The 20,594-nt window shown below is 37.8% G+C and overlaps 1 protein-coding gene across 1 annotated transcript in view; it reads left to right on the top strand.

Annotated features, from left to right (window-relative positions):
- The first annotated feature begins 366 nt into the window (after window positions 1-366).
- The window catches only part of LOC123235282 (fructose-1,6-bisphosphatase isozyme 2), an 87,652-nt gene continuing 67,424 nt past the window's right edge, over window positions 367-20,594 (top strand). Inside the window, exons 1-2 of the mRNA XM_044661402.1 lie at window positions 367-659; window positions 13,281-13,443. Of these exons, the coding sequence (XP_044517337.1) occupies window positions 490-659; window positions 13,281-13,443 (333 nt within the window). The 5' untranslated portion in view covers window positions 367-489. The remainder of the gene's footprint in view (window positions 660-13,280; window positions 13,444-20,594) is intronic.

The following is a 20,594-nucleotide window of genomic DNA, read 5'->3' on the forward strand; positions in this document are numbered from 1 at the left end:
TATACATTCTCTAAGGAGAAAAATATAGACTGTCTCACATTTAATACCTGTATTATATGTTGAATGGCTGTAGGAGTTGGAGACTTATTACCTACATTTGGGGAAATTATTACCTCTTAAACTTTAATTAGGAGATATTCTTGGATTAACTTCTAGGTAGATGCAAAGAATCCAAAAAGAGAAACTCTCCCCTTCTTGGGGGTTGGGATGGGAGAAGGAAAGAGAGGAACAGGGACTGGATAGCAGTGCTATATTACTTAAGACTTGCTATTGTAGCTTGGAAGACATCCAGGATTAGAGATTTCAAAAGGCTTTTCCCTGAGAGCTATTCCAAGGTATTTATAGTGCATGGCTTCTCCTAAAAACTCTGGCATGACCACCTCATGTTTCTGCTTATCATTAATATAGTCAACCAGGAGCTTCAGCCCTTGAAAATATAGCACAATTTCTTGCCCTAAGATAAGAATCATTTAAAAGCTCTTAGTCAAAATGACAGACCGAAGCCCCTTCGAAACAGATATGCTCACCCTTACCAGATTTGTAATGGAAAAGGGTCGACAAGCTAAAGGGACAGGAGAGCTCACCCAGCTGCTGAACTCCATGCTGACTGCCATCAAAGCCATCTCTTCAGCTGTGAGGAAGGCAGGCCTTGCACACCTGTGAGTACTAATGAGAAAGAAAAGGGTTGGGGGGAAGGGGGTTAATACTCTGACTAGAATATAAAATAATAAAGGGTCTAATGTAGAAAATGGTTTTTTAAGAAATGTTTTGTTGGACACAAAATAGAAATACTTAAAATGGTAAACAAACCAAATGCAAATAAAGGGGAGTCTTTTTATTTTTTAATATTAATACACATTTTAAATAATATTAATATATATTAAAGCTTAAAACTATGCTAAGACTTTTGGGATACCTTATATTTTACAACAAGGTATAGGAGTGTTCCTCTCTCTCTCTCTCTCTCTATATATATATATATATATATGAATAAGGAATAGGAATATATATATGAATAAGGAAGACCTGAGTTCAAATCACTCCTTACACTTACACTGGCTGTGTAACTCTGGTCAAGTATGTTAACCTCTCCTTGTCCCATGCTGGCAACTCTCTAAAGCCACTTTGCAGAAGGATAGCCAGTCGACATTAGTTGGATTTTCCCCACTAGAAGTTTCTTAAACCAGTGGTCTTCAAAGTGTGGTTCAGGACCCCTGGTGGGGGTGGTCCTGAATCCTTTTCAAGGGGTTTGTGAGAGCAAAACTACTTTCATAATAATACAGCCTCCTTTTACTTTCTAAATCAGTAAATATCAATAAATACAACCTAAATAAACAAAAGTTCTTGGGGGTAGGAGGAGGATGTTCAATAACTTTTAAAAGTGTAAGGAGCGGGGCATCTGGGTAGCTCAGTGGATTGAGAGCCAAGCCTATAGACGGGAGGTCCTAGGTTCAAATGTGGCCTCAGACACTTCCCAGCTGTGTGACCCTGGGCAAGTCACTTGACCCCCATTGCCCACCCTTACCACTCCTCTACCTATAAGTCAATACACAGAAGTTAAGGGTTTAAATTAAAAAAAAAAAAAGTGTAAGGAGGGGGCAGCTGGGTGGCTCAGTGGATTGAGAGTCCGATGCAGAGATGGGAGGTTCTGGGTTCAAATATGACCTCAGACACTTCCTAGCTATGTGACCCTGGACAAGTCACTTAAACCCCATTGCCTAGCCCTTACCAATCTTCTGCCTTAGAACCAATACCCAGTATCGATTCAAAGACAGAAGGTAAGGGTTTGTTTTTTTTTAAATTTTTTTTAAAAAGTGTAAAGAGACTCAAAAGTTTGAGAACTACTGCCTTCATGAATGAATCACAGTCCACTGCTTCCAAATCAAACAAATGAGCTCTTTCAGATACTATATAAGAACAACATCTTCCAGTAAAGTCACAGGAAAGAAAAATGCACTATAATAACCACCGAGTATTATTTTGTTTCTAATGCAAATGAAGCAGGCTGCAATTTTTTTAAACTTGTATTTGTAAAGATGGATTTTCAGATTGGATAAAACCGGCTTTGTGGTAGACATGACTACATGTTATCCAACACAAACATGGTGCCTGTCTCTACCCTGAAAGACTAATACAATTGTGTCCATCTCTAGACACAATTTTTGTCAAATGATGTCTTCTTTAATGAGAGTGGGGAGGTGACGAGGGGAAGGAAATTACCTAGGTTTTTAAGTGTAATGAACAAATATAATTTTGAAAAAGACTCAGCAAAAGGGATTTGTGGAGTGATTCCCAAATTAATTTTTCAAGGTTTCCTTCTTCTGTAATTCTTTTCCACAGCCATATCAGAAAGTATAGAGTATGTGTTAGAGGATGTGAGTATGGTAGGATGGAATCCAGAGAGAATTGCCAAGGGAGAAGAAAGTCATCAATAGATCTTGATCTTTCCTCTTCTTTCTTTCCATCCCTTCTACTTTAATTTAAAATGCAGATTGTAATAAGTTATAAAATCACAAGGTGACTTCAGCTCAAGTGTTTGGTTAAAAGAAATAATTATCGTTTGTTTTCTATTTCAGTTTTCTGTTTATTGATACAAATATACCTCCCTATACAAAGGACCCTACTGTTGAAAGATAGCCTTCTATCATGAAAAGAGCATCCAGGCTAGGAATCAGAAAAGTTGGATTTTAATAGTGGGGATAATAATAATGTAAAATACCAATTCATTGAGTTTTTTTAAAAACCTCTTACCTTCTGTCTTAGAACCAGTATTGGTTCTAAGGCAGAAAAGCTATCAGAGCTAGGCAATAGGGATTAAGTGATTTGCCCAGGGTCACATAGCCAGGAAGTATCTGAGGTCAAATTTGAACCCAGGACCTCCCATCTCTAGGCCTACCACTCTATCTACTGAGCCACCAAGCTGCCCCTTTCATAGAGTTTTTTTTTTTTTTTAATTTTTAAACCCTTAACTTCTGTGCATTGGCTCCTTGGTGGAAGAGTGAGTGGTAAGGGTGGGTAATGGGGTCAAGTGACTTGCCCAGGGTCACACAGCTGGGAAGTGTCTGAGGCCACATTTGAACCTAGGACCTCCCATCTCTAGGCCTGACTCTCAATCCACTGAGCTACCCAGCTGCCCCCCCTTTCATAGAGTTTTAATGAGAAACAGCTTCATAAATGTTTAAAAGCAATGAAATGAATGATTTCCATATTTTTTTACCCTTGCTTTGTTTTACTTTTCTAAATTTCATTGTCATTGAGTCAGTATTTGTTGAGGACCCATTCTGTGTAAGGCGCCATGTTGCATACTGTCCTTTGGGTCCCCAAACAAAGGGCTTCTGCTTATTTACTCTGAAGGATTTGGCTTGGAGTTTGTGATTGATGGTATTAAAGTGCAAATATTGACTTTCTCATCTGATATAGAGGAAATCTGCTTATGGTTAGTTCATCTATGATGTTATCCAACCAGCAGATGGCAGGCAAAACCATGGAAACAAAGCTTGGGCTCTAAAGAATTTGTTTTTTTGCTCCCCAAAGCAGATGTTCTTTGCTTTGTCAGTATTACATGCTAATAGCATATCAATGTGTTCTGGCTTAAATAACTACCCATAACTTCAAATCAGCCTTTTATTTACAGACCTGGTGGCAATCAAGAGAGTAAGTCAAGTCAGGCAGCATTTATTAGGTGATTACTATGTGCCAGACACTGTGCTAAGTACTAGGGATACAAAGAAAGACAAAAACAGTCTGGTGCCCTTGAGGAGCTCATACTTCAATTGGAGAGAAAACATAAACAACTATGAACATATGGGATGTGGGATAAATTGGAAGTAGTCTCAGAGGGCAAATACTAGTGAGAATGGGAAAATGGGATGACAGGGGAACAGGAAAAGATCTCTTATAGAAGATAGGATCTAAGCTAAGCCTTCAAGGAAATCAAGAGATGCAGGGGAGGAGGGATTGTAGGCATGGAGGAGATAGCCAGCAAAAGGCCATGGAGCTGAGAGATGGAGTGTCATACGTATGGAGGATTGTAAGGTACGTGGTAAGGAGTAAAGAATTAGAAGACTGGAAAGATAGAAAGGGATCAGGTTGTAGAGGGTTTCAAAAATCAAACAGATGATTTTATCATTGATCCTGGGGTAATAAGTAGCTGCTGGCATTTATCAAGTAGAAGAGTGACATGGTCAGGCCTATACGTTTGCAAGATCACTTTGGCAGCTGAGTGGCAGATGGACTAGAGTGGGGAGAGACCAGAGGAAGAGAGAACAATTAGAAGTCTACTATTATAGAGCAAGTGTTAGGTGATGAACACTTGTACCAGGGATGTAGCTATGTCAGAAGTGAGGAGACATGTGTATAGGTATGTGTACATACATACACATGTGTGTAAACATGTGTGCATGTGTATGTTATATTAAGAAATGAAGAAATATTTTGGCCATCATTCTGAATTGACAATTCAGCTTTAATTGTGGGAAATTAAAGCTGGAGGTCTCCTCACACTCAGCCTGTGGCAAAGACTCCATCTAGATGGTCAACAGAATGCTTTATAGGCTTTTGACAGTTAATTAAGTGTGGGTGATTAACAAGAAAAAATGTTCAAAGTATGTTGAAAAATGTTAAAACATTTGATAAAAGGTTTTATAATTGATAAGTGATAAATTCTAGTACAAGGTGAAGATAGGATAAATTATAAAGAAATTTTAATTAATCTTATAACTATTAGTCTAGAACTATCATACTAACTCTGGGGAAAGAATTAGGTCAAAGTGACCATAATACTTTGGGGAGTCTATAGTGAGTATAAATCTTCACCAGATCAAACAATACTTGGATATGCTGAGGTTGTTTTCCTATGATTTTATCAGACAGTTGTCATAATACACAAAATTATATCCTTTCTAATACTACAGTTAATATTCTATTTTCATCATTGATATACACAATTAGTTTGCCGAGTAACTTTTTCTAAAAATCATAGCTGCAGTTACTTACCTAAAGGATTACATGTGACACTTGGTTTATGGTCAATAATAAAAAAGTTACAATAAAGGCAATTTCCTTTTCATATATATATAGTATATGTATAATGTATATGTGTATGTAAGTGTATGTATGTTATATATGCATAATGCATGTGTATCTATGTATATACATATGTGTACATAGATCTATATCTGTATATGATTTGGGAAAGATAGAAATAATTGGACCTGGCAAGAGATTGGATCTGTTGGGTGAATGGAAATGAGGACTTGAGGATGACACCTAGGTGACAAGCTGGGGATCGATTAGGAGGATAGTGGTAGCCTTCATAGTAATAGAGGGATTAGGAAAAGAGAAACTGTTTGGGATATATTGGGTTTTACGTAGTTTTACATTACACACATGTAAAACATAGGTTCTACTACAGCAGGAAGTGTCTGAGGCAGAATCTGAACCCAAGTTTTCCTAATTTTCAGTCTAGTATCCTATCTGCTGTGCCAAGGAGCTGCTCCCATGTGGATCACTAGTAGGGCTGGGCCCATGAGTAGCAGCTACACTCTAAGCTTGGGAGAAATAGAACAACCAAGTCTCCACAGGAAAAAAAAAAAAAAAAAGAAAAGACACATCGTGTTAGTTATCAAATTCACTCCAAAGATAATCACTCTTTCTACCTTAACAATTACAGAAAACAAGCAAACCTTCATAGACATTAGCGCTAGGTATTTAGTTTTACCATTTTACTTCGTGTACTGGTTAAGAACAGTGATGATATGTTAAACAAAAAATTCTGAATAAACAGTCTTAGTCTAGACTATTTTTTTTCCCTTTTCCAAAATTTGTCACTATGAGAGATTTCAGATTGTAGACTCCCAGAGTGGAAGGTGTCAAGGTTTAGTTTGGTTTGTATGTGGCCCAGTTTAGAAGGAAAGGGCAACCACCAGGGTCTCAAGATGAAAATACTATCCTATCCGTAGCCAAAGATAGAACACATTTGGAGGCAGTGCAGATCAAAGCATGCCATCTTCCACTATATTTCTATTGTATGATTCCTATCATAGGTGTGACATGTGACTTCCAACATGACAAGAGCAATATAGAAATAAGTATCACATGAAAGTATGGAAATAACCTATATCAGAGTATGCATTGCCTCAGGGAAAGGAAGGAGGAGAAAAGTTGAATTCTAAAACATCAAAAAACAATTGTTAAAAATTGTTCTACATGTAACTGAAAAATAAAATAAGATAAAAAGAAGGAAAAGGCAGGTAGGTGGCAAAGTGGATAGAGTGCTGGGTCTAAAGTCAGGAAGATTCATTTTTTTAAATTCAGATCTGGTCCCTGACACTTTCTAGCTGTGTGACCCTGAGCAAGTCACTTAGCCCTGTTTGCCTCAGTTCTTTATCTGTAAAAATGAGAAGGAAGTGGCAAACCAGTTCAGTATCTCTGCCAAGAGAACCCCAAATGGGGTCTTGAAGAATGAGATGTGGCTGAAACAAGTGAACAACAAAAGCCTAGAAGGAAAGGTTTGTAAATATGTAGTCAGAGGTCTATGAGGCTTGAAGATATAAGACGGAAAAATTAATCTGCTAGAGTGCTAAAGAAAGGGAAGAGTATTCACTCCTTCCTTTGACCCCTATTCTTGGAATGTGGATATTACCAGCCTTGCCTAGCCACTTCTCTTCTCCTCCCACTAGGGGTGACCTACTCTACAGTCACTGCTCCCAGCTCCACCCTACAGAAGTATTTATATGTAAGAGTAAAGGAAAACAATGGAGAATTTCAGGGAACCACAGTTGTCCACCAGATAACCACTACTCTTTTTAGGTATGAAGAGAGAAAGCCTGGGTCGATATTTATCTCACTTTGTAAGGTTTAGAAAATAGGAAATCAACATCAATAAAGTTTTCTCTCATCTAGCTCCTGAGCCCCCCATCCAGGGAGATTTACTTTTCCAAAACACAATTTAAACTAAGAAATCCCACTCTATGCGCCTTTCACTTTTGTTCCTCTATTGCAGTGGTTCCCAAACTTTTTTGGCCTACCACCCCCTTTCCAAAAAAAATATTACTTAGCCCCCTGGAAATTAATTTTTAAAAATTTTAATAGCAATTAATAGTAAAGATAAATGCTCCTGTGGCCATCACCACTTCCCTGGATCGCTGCAGCAACCACCAGGGGGTGGTAGTGCCCACTTTGGGAATCACTGCTCTATTGGATCAGTCACTTTTTTTTTTTTACAATTCCTCTTTCACAAATAATAAAACGCTCAAATCAAAGAAGTTATATCAATTAAACCTTTACCCAGAGTAAGTCAGCATTCATACTAAAGTACTAAAGTACTACAAATCAAAATGTCTAAATGAACTTTAATGAACAGGAAAATTTGGGACCTAACATTTGCCTCTCTCCACTCTTGCATGGGGTAGGAGCAGAGGGTACACCACCAACCTTTGTAAGATTAATTAGAGAGAAAACTTCCACAAGGATTAGTCTGTTCCAGCTACACCTTTCTCAGGGTCCCAACAGGATTAAATGGGAGCAATAGCAGCACAGGAAGCTAGGTACCTGCCAATAATCTCTATGCCTTTCCCAACATCACTTCTCTTTGATTAGTTATCTTGCCTATCTCTCTTGAATTGTTTTCAGGAACTTATGTTCCAAATTATATTTTCAGTCTCCTTTCTCTCCTCCCCAAGTTATATCACTATTTGCCTTGAAATCTTTTCTACTGGAGGAGGGAAACAACGATGTCCTTTTATGATTGACAATCCCTATTCCATCCACAAAGAATAGCAAGCTAAAAGATTCCATTCTGGCAGCAGAACTTCATTGCCCTGTGTGCTTTTTTCCTTGCCAAAGAAGAGAATAGCTCTTAGAGTTAGAAACATGAATTGAAAATAATAATCAAAATTCAATGCTATTTATGAGGCACCAATAGCAACTTTTCTGAGTCTGAATATTCCATTGTAGTATGTTTAATGTTAGTTGTTAAATGGTTTTTCAGTCATGTCCAATTCACTGGGACTCCATTTAGAGTTTTCTTGGCAGAGATACTTGAATGGTTTGCCATTTCCTCCTCCAATTCATTTTTACAGATGAGGAACTGAGGTAAACTGGGCTAAATGACTAGCCCAGGGTCGCATAGGTAGTAAGAGTCTGAGGTCAGATTTTACCTCAGGAAGATTAGTCTTCCTGACCCCAGGACATTAACCACCTAGCTGCCCATGTTTAGTGTAGTACTCTTCATTACCTTCCACTTAAGCCTTCCACTTCACTCAACAAATCTAATTAAAATAGCTATTTGGAGAATCTGGAAATTTCCCAATGTCCTTGGAAATAAGTGGAGACACTCAGGGCATAAAAAAACAGAGCTGGGAATCATTGCTGTGAAACCAAGAATATTTTTTCTCCTGTATTTATGTTCATTAATACTGGCTTGCATTTATATATTATAGGCAACTAGTTGATACAGTAGATATAGTGCTGGCCCTGGAATCAGGAAATTGTATGCCTCAGTTTTCTCAACTCTTAAATGGAGACAATAATAGTGCCTACCTCATAGATTTTTTGGCAGAACTAATATGAGATATTTGTAAAGCAGCTGGTACGTAGTAGGTGCATTATTGTTATTATTTAGGGATTTGAGGTTTATATAGCATTTTCCCCATAGAAGCTCTACCAGGTCGTTAGAACAAATATTATCTCTATTTTGCCAATAAGGAAATTGAAGCTCTCATTTTACCTTAATATCATAGGAAGTTAGAACTAGAATAGACCATAATACAATTCAATCCTATTGGGGATATTCTAGAACCAACTACAATAGGCTGCATGAGAAAAAGAGTGACTTCCTGTCCTACAAATCTCTATATCTCTTCTGCCATCATCATTCAGTCCCTCCCCTGGACATCTCTGATTGGAAAACAGGAACATAGGAAGTGGATTCAGAGACCTGAACTCCTTCATCACAGGAAGGGGAAAGTCTGAAGGATATCAAGGGACCCATCACAGGGCTGTCTAAAATGGCTGCCTAAATTTGGAATTATGCCAAAAGGGCTTTAAAAGAATATATACCCTTTGATCCAGCAATACCATGACTATGTTTGTACCCCAAAGAGATAATAATGAAAAATGTTTGTGCAAAAATATTTATAGCCACACTCTTTTGTGGTGGCAAAAAAATTGGAAAATGAGGGAGTGTCCCTCAATTGGGGAATGGCTGAACAAATTATGGTATATAATGGTGATGGAATACTATTGTGCAATAAGGAACAATAAACTGCTTGATTTCCATATGAGCTGGAAAGACCTCCATGAACTGATATGGAGTGAAATGAGCAGAACCAGGAGAATATTGTACACAGAGATTGAAACATTGTGGAACAATCATATGTAATCAACTTTGCTACTGATAGCAATGCAATGATTCAGAACAATCCTGAGTCTTATGAGAAAGAACACTATCCACATCGAGAGAAAGAACTGTGGGAGTAGAAACACAGAAGGAAAACATTTTATTTTTCACTTGTTTATATGGGTATTGGATGTGGGATTTTGGTTTTTAAAAGACTATTACAAAAATTAGTAATATGGAAATGGATATTGAGTGATAATACATGTATAACCCAGTGGAATTGCTTGTCAGCTCTGGGAGGAGGGAAGGGGGAAAAGGGGATGGAAAGAACATGAATCATGTAACCAAGGAAAAATACTTAAATAAAAAAAATTTTTTTAATAAAATAAAATGGCTGCATAACATAACTAATGTGGTGGCTAGACCTACCTGATTTCATCACCCAAGAGAGTTTTTGTTTACAGATAAACCAGGAACAGGTCTCCACTGACCTTTAACAAAAGGCAGTCCAGTAATATGCTTCTAGCCTTGTTATCCCTCACAAAGACAAAAGATTTAGATTCTAGACAAAAGAAGGGAAGAACTCAACCCATTGCATAGCCTAGGGAACTGCTTTGTAGTTTTAAAGTAAAGCTCCTGGGGGCAACAGGGTAGCTCAGTAGATTGAGAGTCAGGCCTCAACTCTGGCCTTGTATACTTCCTAGCTGTGTGACCCTAGACAAGTCACTTAATCCCCATTGCCTACCCCTTACTGCTCTTTTGCCTTGGAACCAATACACAGTATTGATTCTAAGATGGAAGGTAAGGATTTAAAAGAATAAAATGAAACTATTCTTTGGGGCCAAAGCGGAAACCAAACCTCAAAAAAAAAAAAAAAAAAAAAAGGCCCAATATTAATTTTTTATCCAGGAAGGTGTATGTCATCTTATGAAGTAAATTAAATGGATAATTGTCCAGGGTTACATGCTAAGAAACAAGGGAGCCAATAGATTCAGTTGCCTTGTGTAATAACTTTTAAAAATCTTGTTTTTCTAATCCTCTTTGTTCATATCAGAGAAAACATTGGTTTAGAATGTATTTTTTGTAGATCATATAATCTTAGATCTAAAGGTGTCAGAGGTCATGTAGTTTAACCTCATCATTTTATAGATGATGAAACCAATGCTCAGACCTGATGGAGGCAAACCTGTATGAAATGCTGTGACCCAGTATGTTCTAGAAGGGAGTCCAGAAATGTAACTGGTTCCCCTCTCAAAGTTCTAGTGATGCCTCCAATAAAGGTCTTCTAATGCTACTGACATGAGCCCCCACTCCAAATTATTTTTCCCATATCCATTGTCCAGTGACAATATCTTAATATAACTGATACCTATTAACATCAAGTAAGTTTTACAAAGTTATTTACTGAAAAGAAACAAAGTATAAAAACATTACTCCTTAACCAAGGCACATTACCATCTTGATCTTTGGGGAGAGTTGGGTCAAAATTAAAGCAGTTATTTCAAACATTTCCACCACCAAGTTCACTTCCAGATGTTATAGATGAATCAGTCCAGAGGCTGAAGGACACAATGTCTTGACCGCTGGGACAATCCATTTCTGGAATAGATCTTACCTAAGATCAGGAAAAAATGAAACATATTAAAGAGAGAGAGAGAGAGAGAGAGAGAGAGAGAGAGAGAGAGAAACCCACACTGTATTTTCAAAGTTACCTAGAAGTGGGGCCACAAGATTGCTCAGTGGATAGAACACTAGGCCTGGAGATAGAAGGTTCTGGGTTCACATCTAACCTCAGATACTTTCTAGCTGTGTGACCCTGGGCAAGTCACTTAATCCCCATTGCCTAGCCTTTACTGCCCTTCTGCCTTAGAAAAGATATTAGTATCAATTCCAAGACAGAAGGGCAGTAAAGACTAGGCAATGGGGATTCATTTTTTTAATTTTTAAAATTCTTTTATTTATTTATTTGTGTAGTTATTTATTTATCCTTTTAAAGCTACATAGAAGCCTGGATTGGGAGACAAGAGAAGGAGCCTTCTCTCTCCCCATAGGAGGCTTATACTTTTCCCACCTCCCTTGTTCCCTTGATTGTTATGGAAAGGGTTCTGGATCTGGTTGGTTTGTGCTTTTTATATTCACACTCAATTCTGGTTCAATAATCAAAAGGTTTTCTTCACTAAACAACCACAGAATACTTGTGCAGGCTCTGAACCAACAACAGAACAATCCATTACCCATCAGCATGTCCTCATAGAAGCAGGTTCATCAGAGCTTCCATGTAGATCAAGAAGCTATTGCACATGCTCTTAGAACTGAGCCTTCACTGACCAGTTTTCCATTATACACAAGTACTTATATATGTATATGTTTGTGTATTATACCTATGAATACATATGTGTGCATATAATTTTTCCCTTAAGTATTTCTGAGTACTTTCAACTCTTATGAACATTTTTTTTAAACCTTTATCTTCCATCTTAGAATTAATGCTGTGCATTGGTTCTAAGGCAGAAGAGCAGTAAGGGCTAGACAAAGGTGGTTGTGACTTGATCAGGGTCACACAGCTAGGAAGTAGCTGAGGTCAGATTTGAACCCAGGACTTCCTATCTCCATGCCTGGCTCTCTATCCATTGAGCACTTAGGTGCACTTCAATTATTTTTTAAATGTAGCTTTTTACGAATAAGCTTTTAACTTGGGAATTTGTGGTGTAATTAAATTTTTAAAAATTATTCTGTAGAAAAACAACTGTTTGAACACATGAGTTTATGGGGATATTATTGGGGATGTAGACACTAAAAGATCACCTTAGTGCAACTATCAATAATATGGAAATAGGTCTTGATCAATGATACATGTAAAGCCCAGTGGAATTGTGTTTGGCTACCGGGAAGGGAGGGGTGTGGAGGAGAAGGAAAGAATATGAATCGTGTAACCATGGGAAAATATTCTAAATGAAAAATAAATTAATAAATGAATGCAATTTTTTTGTAATTATGAGAAGTTAAATAGCCTACATATTATAAAAATTTTCTTTTAAAATATTTCTTTTTCTCTTAGTTTTCAGATAAGTAAGACTTTTTGTCAAAATTCTGAAAAAAACTTTAATTTGAAATTCCAGTAAAAAACACAAAGCAGTTATATTTTGTGAGTAGTTCATTTTAAATATGTTGCTTTACAGGAGGGTCGAAATGAGAGAAAAGCTGCAATTGACAAGCATTTACTGCAATGTGGATTTTAATAATGTAAATTATTAGGTGTGATTTTTAATTTTAAATACTTACCTTCCATCTTAGAATCAATACTGGGTATTGGTTCCAAAGCAGAAGAGTGATAAGGGCTAAGCAATGGGGGATTAAATGACTTATCCAGGGACACACAGCTAGGAAATGTCTGAGGCCAGTTTTGAACTCAGAACCTCTTGTCTCTAGCCTGGCTCTCAACCCATTGAGTCATCCAGCAGTCCCCCATTATCTATGATTTTGATTTAAATGTTATATGTTCCTCAAATTTGTACTTTAATATGGTCTTTAAAAATAACTTTTTAGGGGGGCAGCTAGGTGGCTCAGTGAATACTCAGTGAAGCCAATACTCAAGACTGATTCTTAAGATGAAAGGTGAGGGTTTAAAGTAAATAAATAAATTAACAAATAACTTTTTTCTTTCCCTATTTTCTATTCTATTTGTATACCAGATAGGGCATATTTGGGTTTTTTTAATTTTTTTATTCTGTTTCAGTAGAAATACTTTGTAAAATTTTTTTATCCCTTCTTTTGTCTCTTCCTCTCCTCTCCCTAGTTTTCTGTCTTTACAAAGGGGTTCAAGGGGGTGCGAAGTATCAGAGGTGGAATTTAAGCTTAAGTCTAGTCCTTTGATTTTGAAATCACATTTTATCATGATATCCTACATTGAATCCTGTTACATTTGTGTTTTCAATCTTAGGTATGGAATAGCAGGAACTCTAAATGTTACTGGTGATGAAGTCAAGAAACTGGATGTATTATCCAATTCTCTGGTTATTAACATGCTCCAGTCTTCTTATGGTACCTGTGTCCTAGTCTCTGAAGAAAATAAAGAAGCTATTATTACAGATAAAGACAAGAGGGTTTGTATATTCCAACACCATTAAGTCTTTCCCTGTCTGGGTCTGGGCTGATGTTCTCTGGTTTACCAATAGATGGTGGTATTGCGGTGGTCTTTGTTTTTGTTGTTTTTCTGTTTTTAATTAGTTCTTTTTCTATGTTCTTTCAGAAAACGATGTGTTTTTTAGTGTATTCTTCATTGATGAATATATGATGTTGGGTAACTAAGTAAATCATAGTTGGAAAGCGACTCATCCAGGAATTATATGGGGGTGATTTACTGAAACTCTTATTACTCACTCAGTGACAAGAGAACCAGTAAAGCAAGACTATGTATATGCCTTTGTGGCCCTGTCATGGACAGGCATTTGAGGACTCTGGGGAGGGAGAGTAGTAGAAAACAAGGGAGAGAGAATGGAATAAGGGAACTTTCAGAAAGTTTAGCTACTTTCTGTCCCTTACCCATAAAACGCAAATAAAACACCATGAAGAGGCCTGAGATTTCTTTATAGTAGAGGTGGTCCTCATCCTTTTTTATACCATTGACTCCTTTGACAGTCTAATCAATCTTATGGCCCCCTTTTCAGAATAATAAATTGTTATCTAGATTCATAACCAGAGGAAATGCCAAATTTCAGTTAGAGGTCCACAAAAATGGAGAAGTAATTTTTTCCCCCTATTCAAGTTCATGGATACTCTGAAGCTTATGAAATATAAGGACCCTTGGGGTTAAGAACCTCTGTTTTTTATTTTTATTTAAATTTTTTTTTACCAATGATATGTAATATCAAATTTCCATATAAGTTTTCCAAAATTATATGTTCAAACTTGTCTCCTTCCCTCTCCCTTCCCAGAGTTGGCAAACTATTTGATCTGGGTTATACATGTATTATCACGCAAAACATATTTCCATATTGTTCATTTTTTAAAGTAAGTAATCTTATAAAACCAAAACCCCCAAAACATATACCTAAACAAACAACTGAAAAATCATATGCTTCCATCTGCATTCGGCCAACAGTTTTTTGTCTGGAGATGGAGAGCATTTTTTGTAATAAGTCCTTCAGAATTGTCCCAGACCATTTTATTGCTGAGAGTAGCTAAGTCTATCACATTTGATCATACCACAGTATTTCTGTTACTGTGTATAATGTTTTCCTGGAAGAATCCCTGTTTTATAGAGTGTGCTCTGCTTTGGTAGTTTGACAAACTGCCTGTATGCATAAGCCAGAAAGTTTTCTATAACAAAAAGAATGATCAGGAGTAGGAGGTTGCCCATGTTATAGATGCACTTTACATTCTTTTCTTTCTTCTTTCTTCTAGCCTTTGACCCTTTTTCTGTTCGTTAAACATTCACTTCCTTTCCTTCTGCTCCAGTTAAGAGCCTAAGAGATGATAAAGGAAGGATAGTACAACAACAATTATGATGATGATGATAATGGGGCAGCTAGGTGACATAATGGATAGAGAGCCAAGCCTGGAGTCAAGAAGACTCATCTTCATTAATTCAAATCCAGCCTCTGATGCTTAACCAGCTGTGTGGCCCTGGGCAAGTCATTTAACCTTGTTTTCCTCAGTTCTTCATCTGTAAATGAGTTGAAAAAGGAAATGGAAAATCATTACAGTATCTTTGCCAAGAAAACCTGAAATGGGGTCATGAAGAATACAACATGACTGAAAAATGACTCAATAACAACAATAAAGTGGACCTGTGATCATTGTTATAAGGTCTCCCAGATGAGGAAATTCCCTTTACCAATATAAGTTTACACCTTTCCTGAAATTTGTATACAGTCTTATAGCTCAACAAGGTTATATGGTTGCAGAGGTCCAATCTTACACAGTCAGTGCAGATCAGATGTGGAACTCAAACCCAGATCTTCCTAACTCCCAACCAGCATTCTTTTCTCTATGACAGAAGTTGTATTGACCCATTTTTTATAATATAAAGTGGATTGCTGTTTTTTTGAAGGAGAGGTGGGAAAGGGTGCTACAGATGTGAAATGTTATATTTATTTTCAAATGAGATCATCATATTATTAGTTTACTATTAGTTTATTTAGAGACCTCTCCTGAGTGAAAGGAATCTATAAATGCATGTAATATAAAAAACATACTACATCAATCAAACTTTACTTAAACAAAAATCCTGAGGCAGCTAGGTGGTACAGTGGACAGAAAGCTATGCTTAGAGACAGGAAGTCCTGGGTTCAAATCTAACCTCATACTTCCTAGCTGAGTGACTTTGGGCAAGTCACTTAACCCCAAATACTCACCACTCTTCTTCCTTGGAATCTATAGCATCAATTTTAAGGCAGAAGGTAAGAGTTAAAAAAAAGTCCCAGATATCTGATCACACATTTTCACAGATCTTGAAACATAGTAAGGGCTTAGTAAGTGTCACTTGATTTTTAATATGTTGGCTAGGGCCTTTGGGAGTTTCTTTATCCAAAAAAAGCTCATAGATAGTGTTTCATGATTTAACATCTGTTCTACCCTCTCAGCTTCAAATGGGACAAGACAGTTGGGAACCCTAAAGAATATGCCAAAAGACCATAATGCATGTTCTCCCTAAATATTTGTGTTTACCAGACAGCAGAGTGGAACATATCCTTTTTGGTCTCTTCAGAAGGGTTCAGTACTATTTAAAGATCTTGTGTTGGGGCAGCTAGATGATTCAATGGATAGAAAGCCAGGCCTGGAGATAGGAAGTCCTGGGTTCAAATATAGCATCAGAGACTTTCTAGCTGTATGACCCTGAGCAAGTCACATAACCCTCATTGGCTAGCCCTCACTGCTCTTTTGCCGTAGAGCTGATATTTAGCATTGATTCTAAGGCTGAAGGTAAGAGTTTTTTTTTAGGTTTTTTTTTTTTTAAAGGGGATGGTGTCTAAGAATCACTTCTCTTGAGAATTTTATAGAATTGTACAAATTTAGAATTAGAAGTGACTTTAGAAGTCACTGAGTCTAGTCTCTACCAGATTCCTGGAATTCTTCTCTGCTCAGGAATCTCACAGTCATCCAAAATAATAAAGGTCCACAAAAGGACCTTTAACATTTGTTAGATCAATGGATTAAATCTAAAAGTATGAAATTTAATAGAGATAAATGTAAATCTCTACATATGGATTTTAAAAAAAATCAACTCTAGAAGTATAAAACGGGAGAAGATAGCAAGATAACAGTTTACATCAGTGATTCCCAAAGTGGGCACTACTGCCCCCTGGTGGGTGCTGCAGCGATCCAGGGGAGTAGTGATGGCCACAGGTGCATTTATCTTTCCTATTAATTGCTATTAAAATTTTAAAAAATTAATTTCCAGGGGGTTAAGTAATATTTTTTTCTGGAAAGGGGGCAGTAGATCAAAAAAGTTTGGGAATCACTGGTTTACACACACACAAAAATAAGCAGAGATTAGAAAATGGCAGTCTCTGTATGAGTCATTAGTAAGGGAACAGGTGTAACTAAGGTGGCATAGTGGATAGAGTGCCAGGTCTAAGGTCAGGAAGACTCATCTTCCTGGCCTTAGGCACTTACTATGTGACCCTGGGCAAGCCACTGTTACCTCAGTCCCTCATCTGTCAAATGAGCTGGAGAAGGAAATAACAAACCACTCCAGTATATTTGCCAAGAAAATCCCAAATTGGGTCTCAAAGAGTTGGACACAACTGAAAAACGACTAAACAAAAACAAGGAAGGAAGGTAAGGAGTGTGTGTGTGTGTGTGGGGGGGGGGGGGGAATAAACATTTATTAAGCACCAACTATGTGCCAGACACTGTGCTAAGTGCTTTACAAATATTGTCTCATTTAATCTTCACAACAACCCTATGAGGTAGGTGCTAATGTGACATGACATGAATGTGACATGCCAGCTAAAAAAAACAATTCAACCTTAGGCTACATTGCCTTGAAAATGGAAGTTGACTGTTGTACTGTTCTCTGCCCTGGCCCATATCTGTTGTATTGCATTCTGCTTTGCATGCTTCATCTCACCATAGCCTTGGAGAAGGCTTACTTAACCTTACTGAATGTACTCACAGGACATTAATTCTATTTATATTAACAACTTAGGTCTGTGAATCATGATTATCAGTCCTGTTATCAGTCAAATCCAAAGTAAGAAACAAACTGGAGGCTGGACATGGCATATAAAAATATATAAATACAAACAAACAAACAAATAAATAAGTGTGTGTGTATGTGTGTGTATATATATATATATATATATATACATATGCAGAAAATGTGTCAAGAAAAAGTCCTGTTGAGTCAACAAGCATTTATTTCATTGATACTCTCTTTGTGACTCCATTTGGAGTTTTGTTGGCAAAGATACAGGAGTGGTTTGCCATTTCCTTCTCTTACAGATTAGGAAATGTAGTGAAATCAAGAATTTATTTCTTCCATATTGAATGAGAGTATATGACTGTTTTATGAAAGCTGAAGAATATGGAGACCACAAAAAGTCAGTCCTAACTAATGTAGGATTTGTAAGTCAGGTACTAACTAGACTAGGCTGCCTCTGCAGCACTCAACACTGAGATTGCAACTTTGTCAGTAAGACAATAGCAGCTTGAAGGCAGCCTAGTGGAGAAGGAACACTGAACCTCAGTTTTAGTTCTGCCTTTCTGCTAACTAGCTCTTGTGGATAAAATCTTGCAACCATGTTTTCATGGGTTGCAAGCTGTCAGTTGTCGATATAGAACACAGAACCTGGCAGAGGACCCAGGCCGGGTGCCAGGGTGACAGTTGAAGTGAGGGTATAAAAAGGGGTCCCGAGACCCCTGACTTCACTTCTGACTCTGATCTTCAGGGTTAGGGTGGAAAAGGGTGGAAAGGGTAGAAAGTGGGCCCTGGGTGGTTTGAAGGGTGGTTTGGGTAGATTCCTTCGTTATGTAGGAACAGCTACCATAGCTAGCCAATACCAATAGCTCATTGGCAGACCCAACAACCTTTTGTAATCAAGAGACAATTTCTATCATCAAGACATCACCATCTGGCCCAGGGCTTGCCAGTCCTGGGTCAGCAACCAAGAATGTCAGAGTTGAGATTGCCCTCAAGGCTTTCTTTACTTCTGCATCATAAGAAGACTTTCAGCATTTTCCTAAAAGTAGTTTAGTAAACTTAGTTATTCAGGATTTTAGCTTACCTCACCCTCTTTCCAACTCCCTTTTACCTGATCCAAATTATTACCAATAAATCCTTTAACCTTCAAGCTTAAAGATCTTTGAAGTCATTGCCTTACCCTTCACCAAAGGCCAAGTAATATCAGCAGTCAGAACAAACTATTAGCTTCAGCTAACAAAGTTTATTAATCAGTTAGGTTCATGAAGTGCCAGCCTCCTTCATGTTGACCACATTAACTGACCAATAGAATTGTCTCCATTTCTCAGGGCAGAGGCACAGAACCCTGAGCTTAAAGGGGTCTTGGCTTTACCAGTGAGGGAGTTTCATCTGTCTCTCATTCAGCTTAAGTACAGGACCAACTTCTACTCCTGCCTAAAGGCCCCTTGGGCTGGCCTAATTCCATCTACTAGTCTTCCCCTGCAGTGCAGCAAGCCCCTCCATTACACTTTGTGATCCTAGATGAGTCATTTCTCCTTTTGGGACCTCTGTTTCCACATCCGTAAAATGAGGAGGTTGGAATAGATAACCTCTAAGGTTCTGCCTAAGTATTCAATAATTTTTTTTAATTGAAAAATGTTATTTAATTAATTTATAATATTTTTCCATGGTTACATGATTCATATTCTTTCCCTCCTCTCCAACCCCCATCCCCATAGGTGACACACAATTCCACTGGATTTTACATGTATCATTGATCAAGACCTATTTCCATATTATTGAGAATTGTACTAGGGTGATCCTTTAGAGTCTACATCCCCAATCATATCCCCTCAACCCATGTGTTCAAGCAGTTGTTTTTCTTCTGTGTTTTTACTCCCACAGTTCTTCCTTTGACTGAGGTTAGCATTCTTTCTCATAAGTCCCTCAGAATTGTCCTGGATCATTTCATCATTGCTAGTAGAGAAATCCATTACATTCTATTGTACCATAATGTATCAGTCTCTGTGTATAAGGTTCTCCTGGTTCTGCTCCTTTCACTCTGCATCAATTCCTGGAGGTCATTCCAGGTCACATGGAATTCCTCCAGTTCATTATTCCTTTGAGAACAATAGTATTCCATCACCAGCATATACCACAATTTGTTTAGACATTCTCCAATTGAAGGGCATCCCCTTGTTTTCCAATTTTTTGCCACCACAAAGAGCATAACTATTAATATTTTTGTACAATTCTTTTTCCCTATGATCTCTTTGGGGCATAAACCCAGCAGTGGCTGGGTGGCTGGATCAAAGGGCAAACAGTTTTTTTTTTTCATTTTTTAAAATTATTTTTCATTTTTAACATGGTTACATGATTCATGCTCCTACTTTCCCCTTCACCCCCCACAATCCCCCCACCCATGGCCGATGCACATTCCCACTGGTTTTGTTATGTGTCCTTGATCAAGACCTATTTCCAAATTGTTGATAGTTGCGTTGGTGTGGTAGTTTCGAGTCTACATCCCCAATCATGTCCACCCCGATCCATGCGTTCAAGCAGTTGTTTTTCTTTTATGTTTCCTCTCCTGCAATCCTTCCTCTGAATGTGGGTAGCTTTCTTCACCATAAATCCCTCAGAATTGTCCCGGGTCATTGCATTGCTGCTGGTACAGAAGTCCATTACATTCGATTTTACCACAGTATGTCAGTCTCTGTGTACAATGTTCTTCTGGCTCTGCTCCTTTCACTCTGCATCAGTTCCTGGAGGTCATTCCAGTTCACCTGGAACTCCTCCAGTTTATTATTCCTTTTAGCACAATAGTATTCCATCACCAGCATATACCATAATTTGTTCAGCCATTCCCCAATTGAAGGGCATACCCTCCTTTTCCAGTTTTTTGCACCACAAAAAGCCACAGCTATAAATATTTTCGTGCAAGTCTGTTTATTTATGATCTCTTTGGGGTACAAACCCAACAATGGTATGGCTGGATCAAAGGGCAGGCAGTATTTTATAGCCCTTTGAGCATGATTCCAAATTGCCAGCCAGAATGGTTGGATCAGTTCACAACTCCACCAGCAATGCATTAATGTCCCAATTTTGCCACATCCCCTCCAACATTCATTA

Source organism: Gracilinanus agilis, chromosome 1, assembly GCF_016433145.1.
Source record: "Gracilinanus agilis isolate LMUSP501 chromosome 1, AgileGrace, whole genome shotgun sequence".
NCBI classification, from domain to species: domain Eukaryota; kingdom Metazoa; phylum Chordata; class Mammalia; order Didelphimorphia; family Didelphidae; genus Gracilinanus; species Gracilinanus agilis.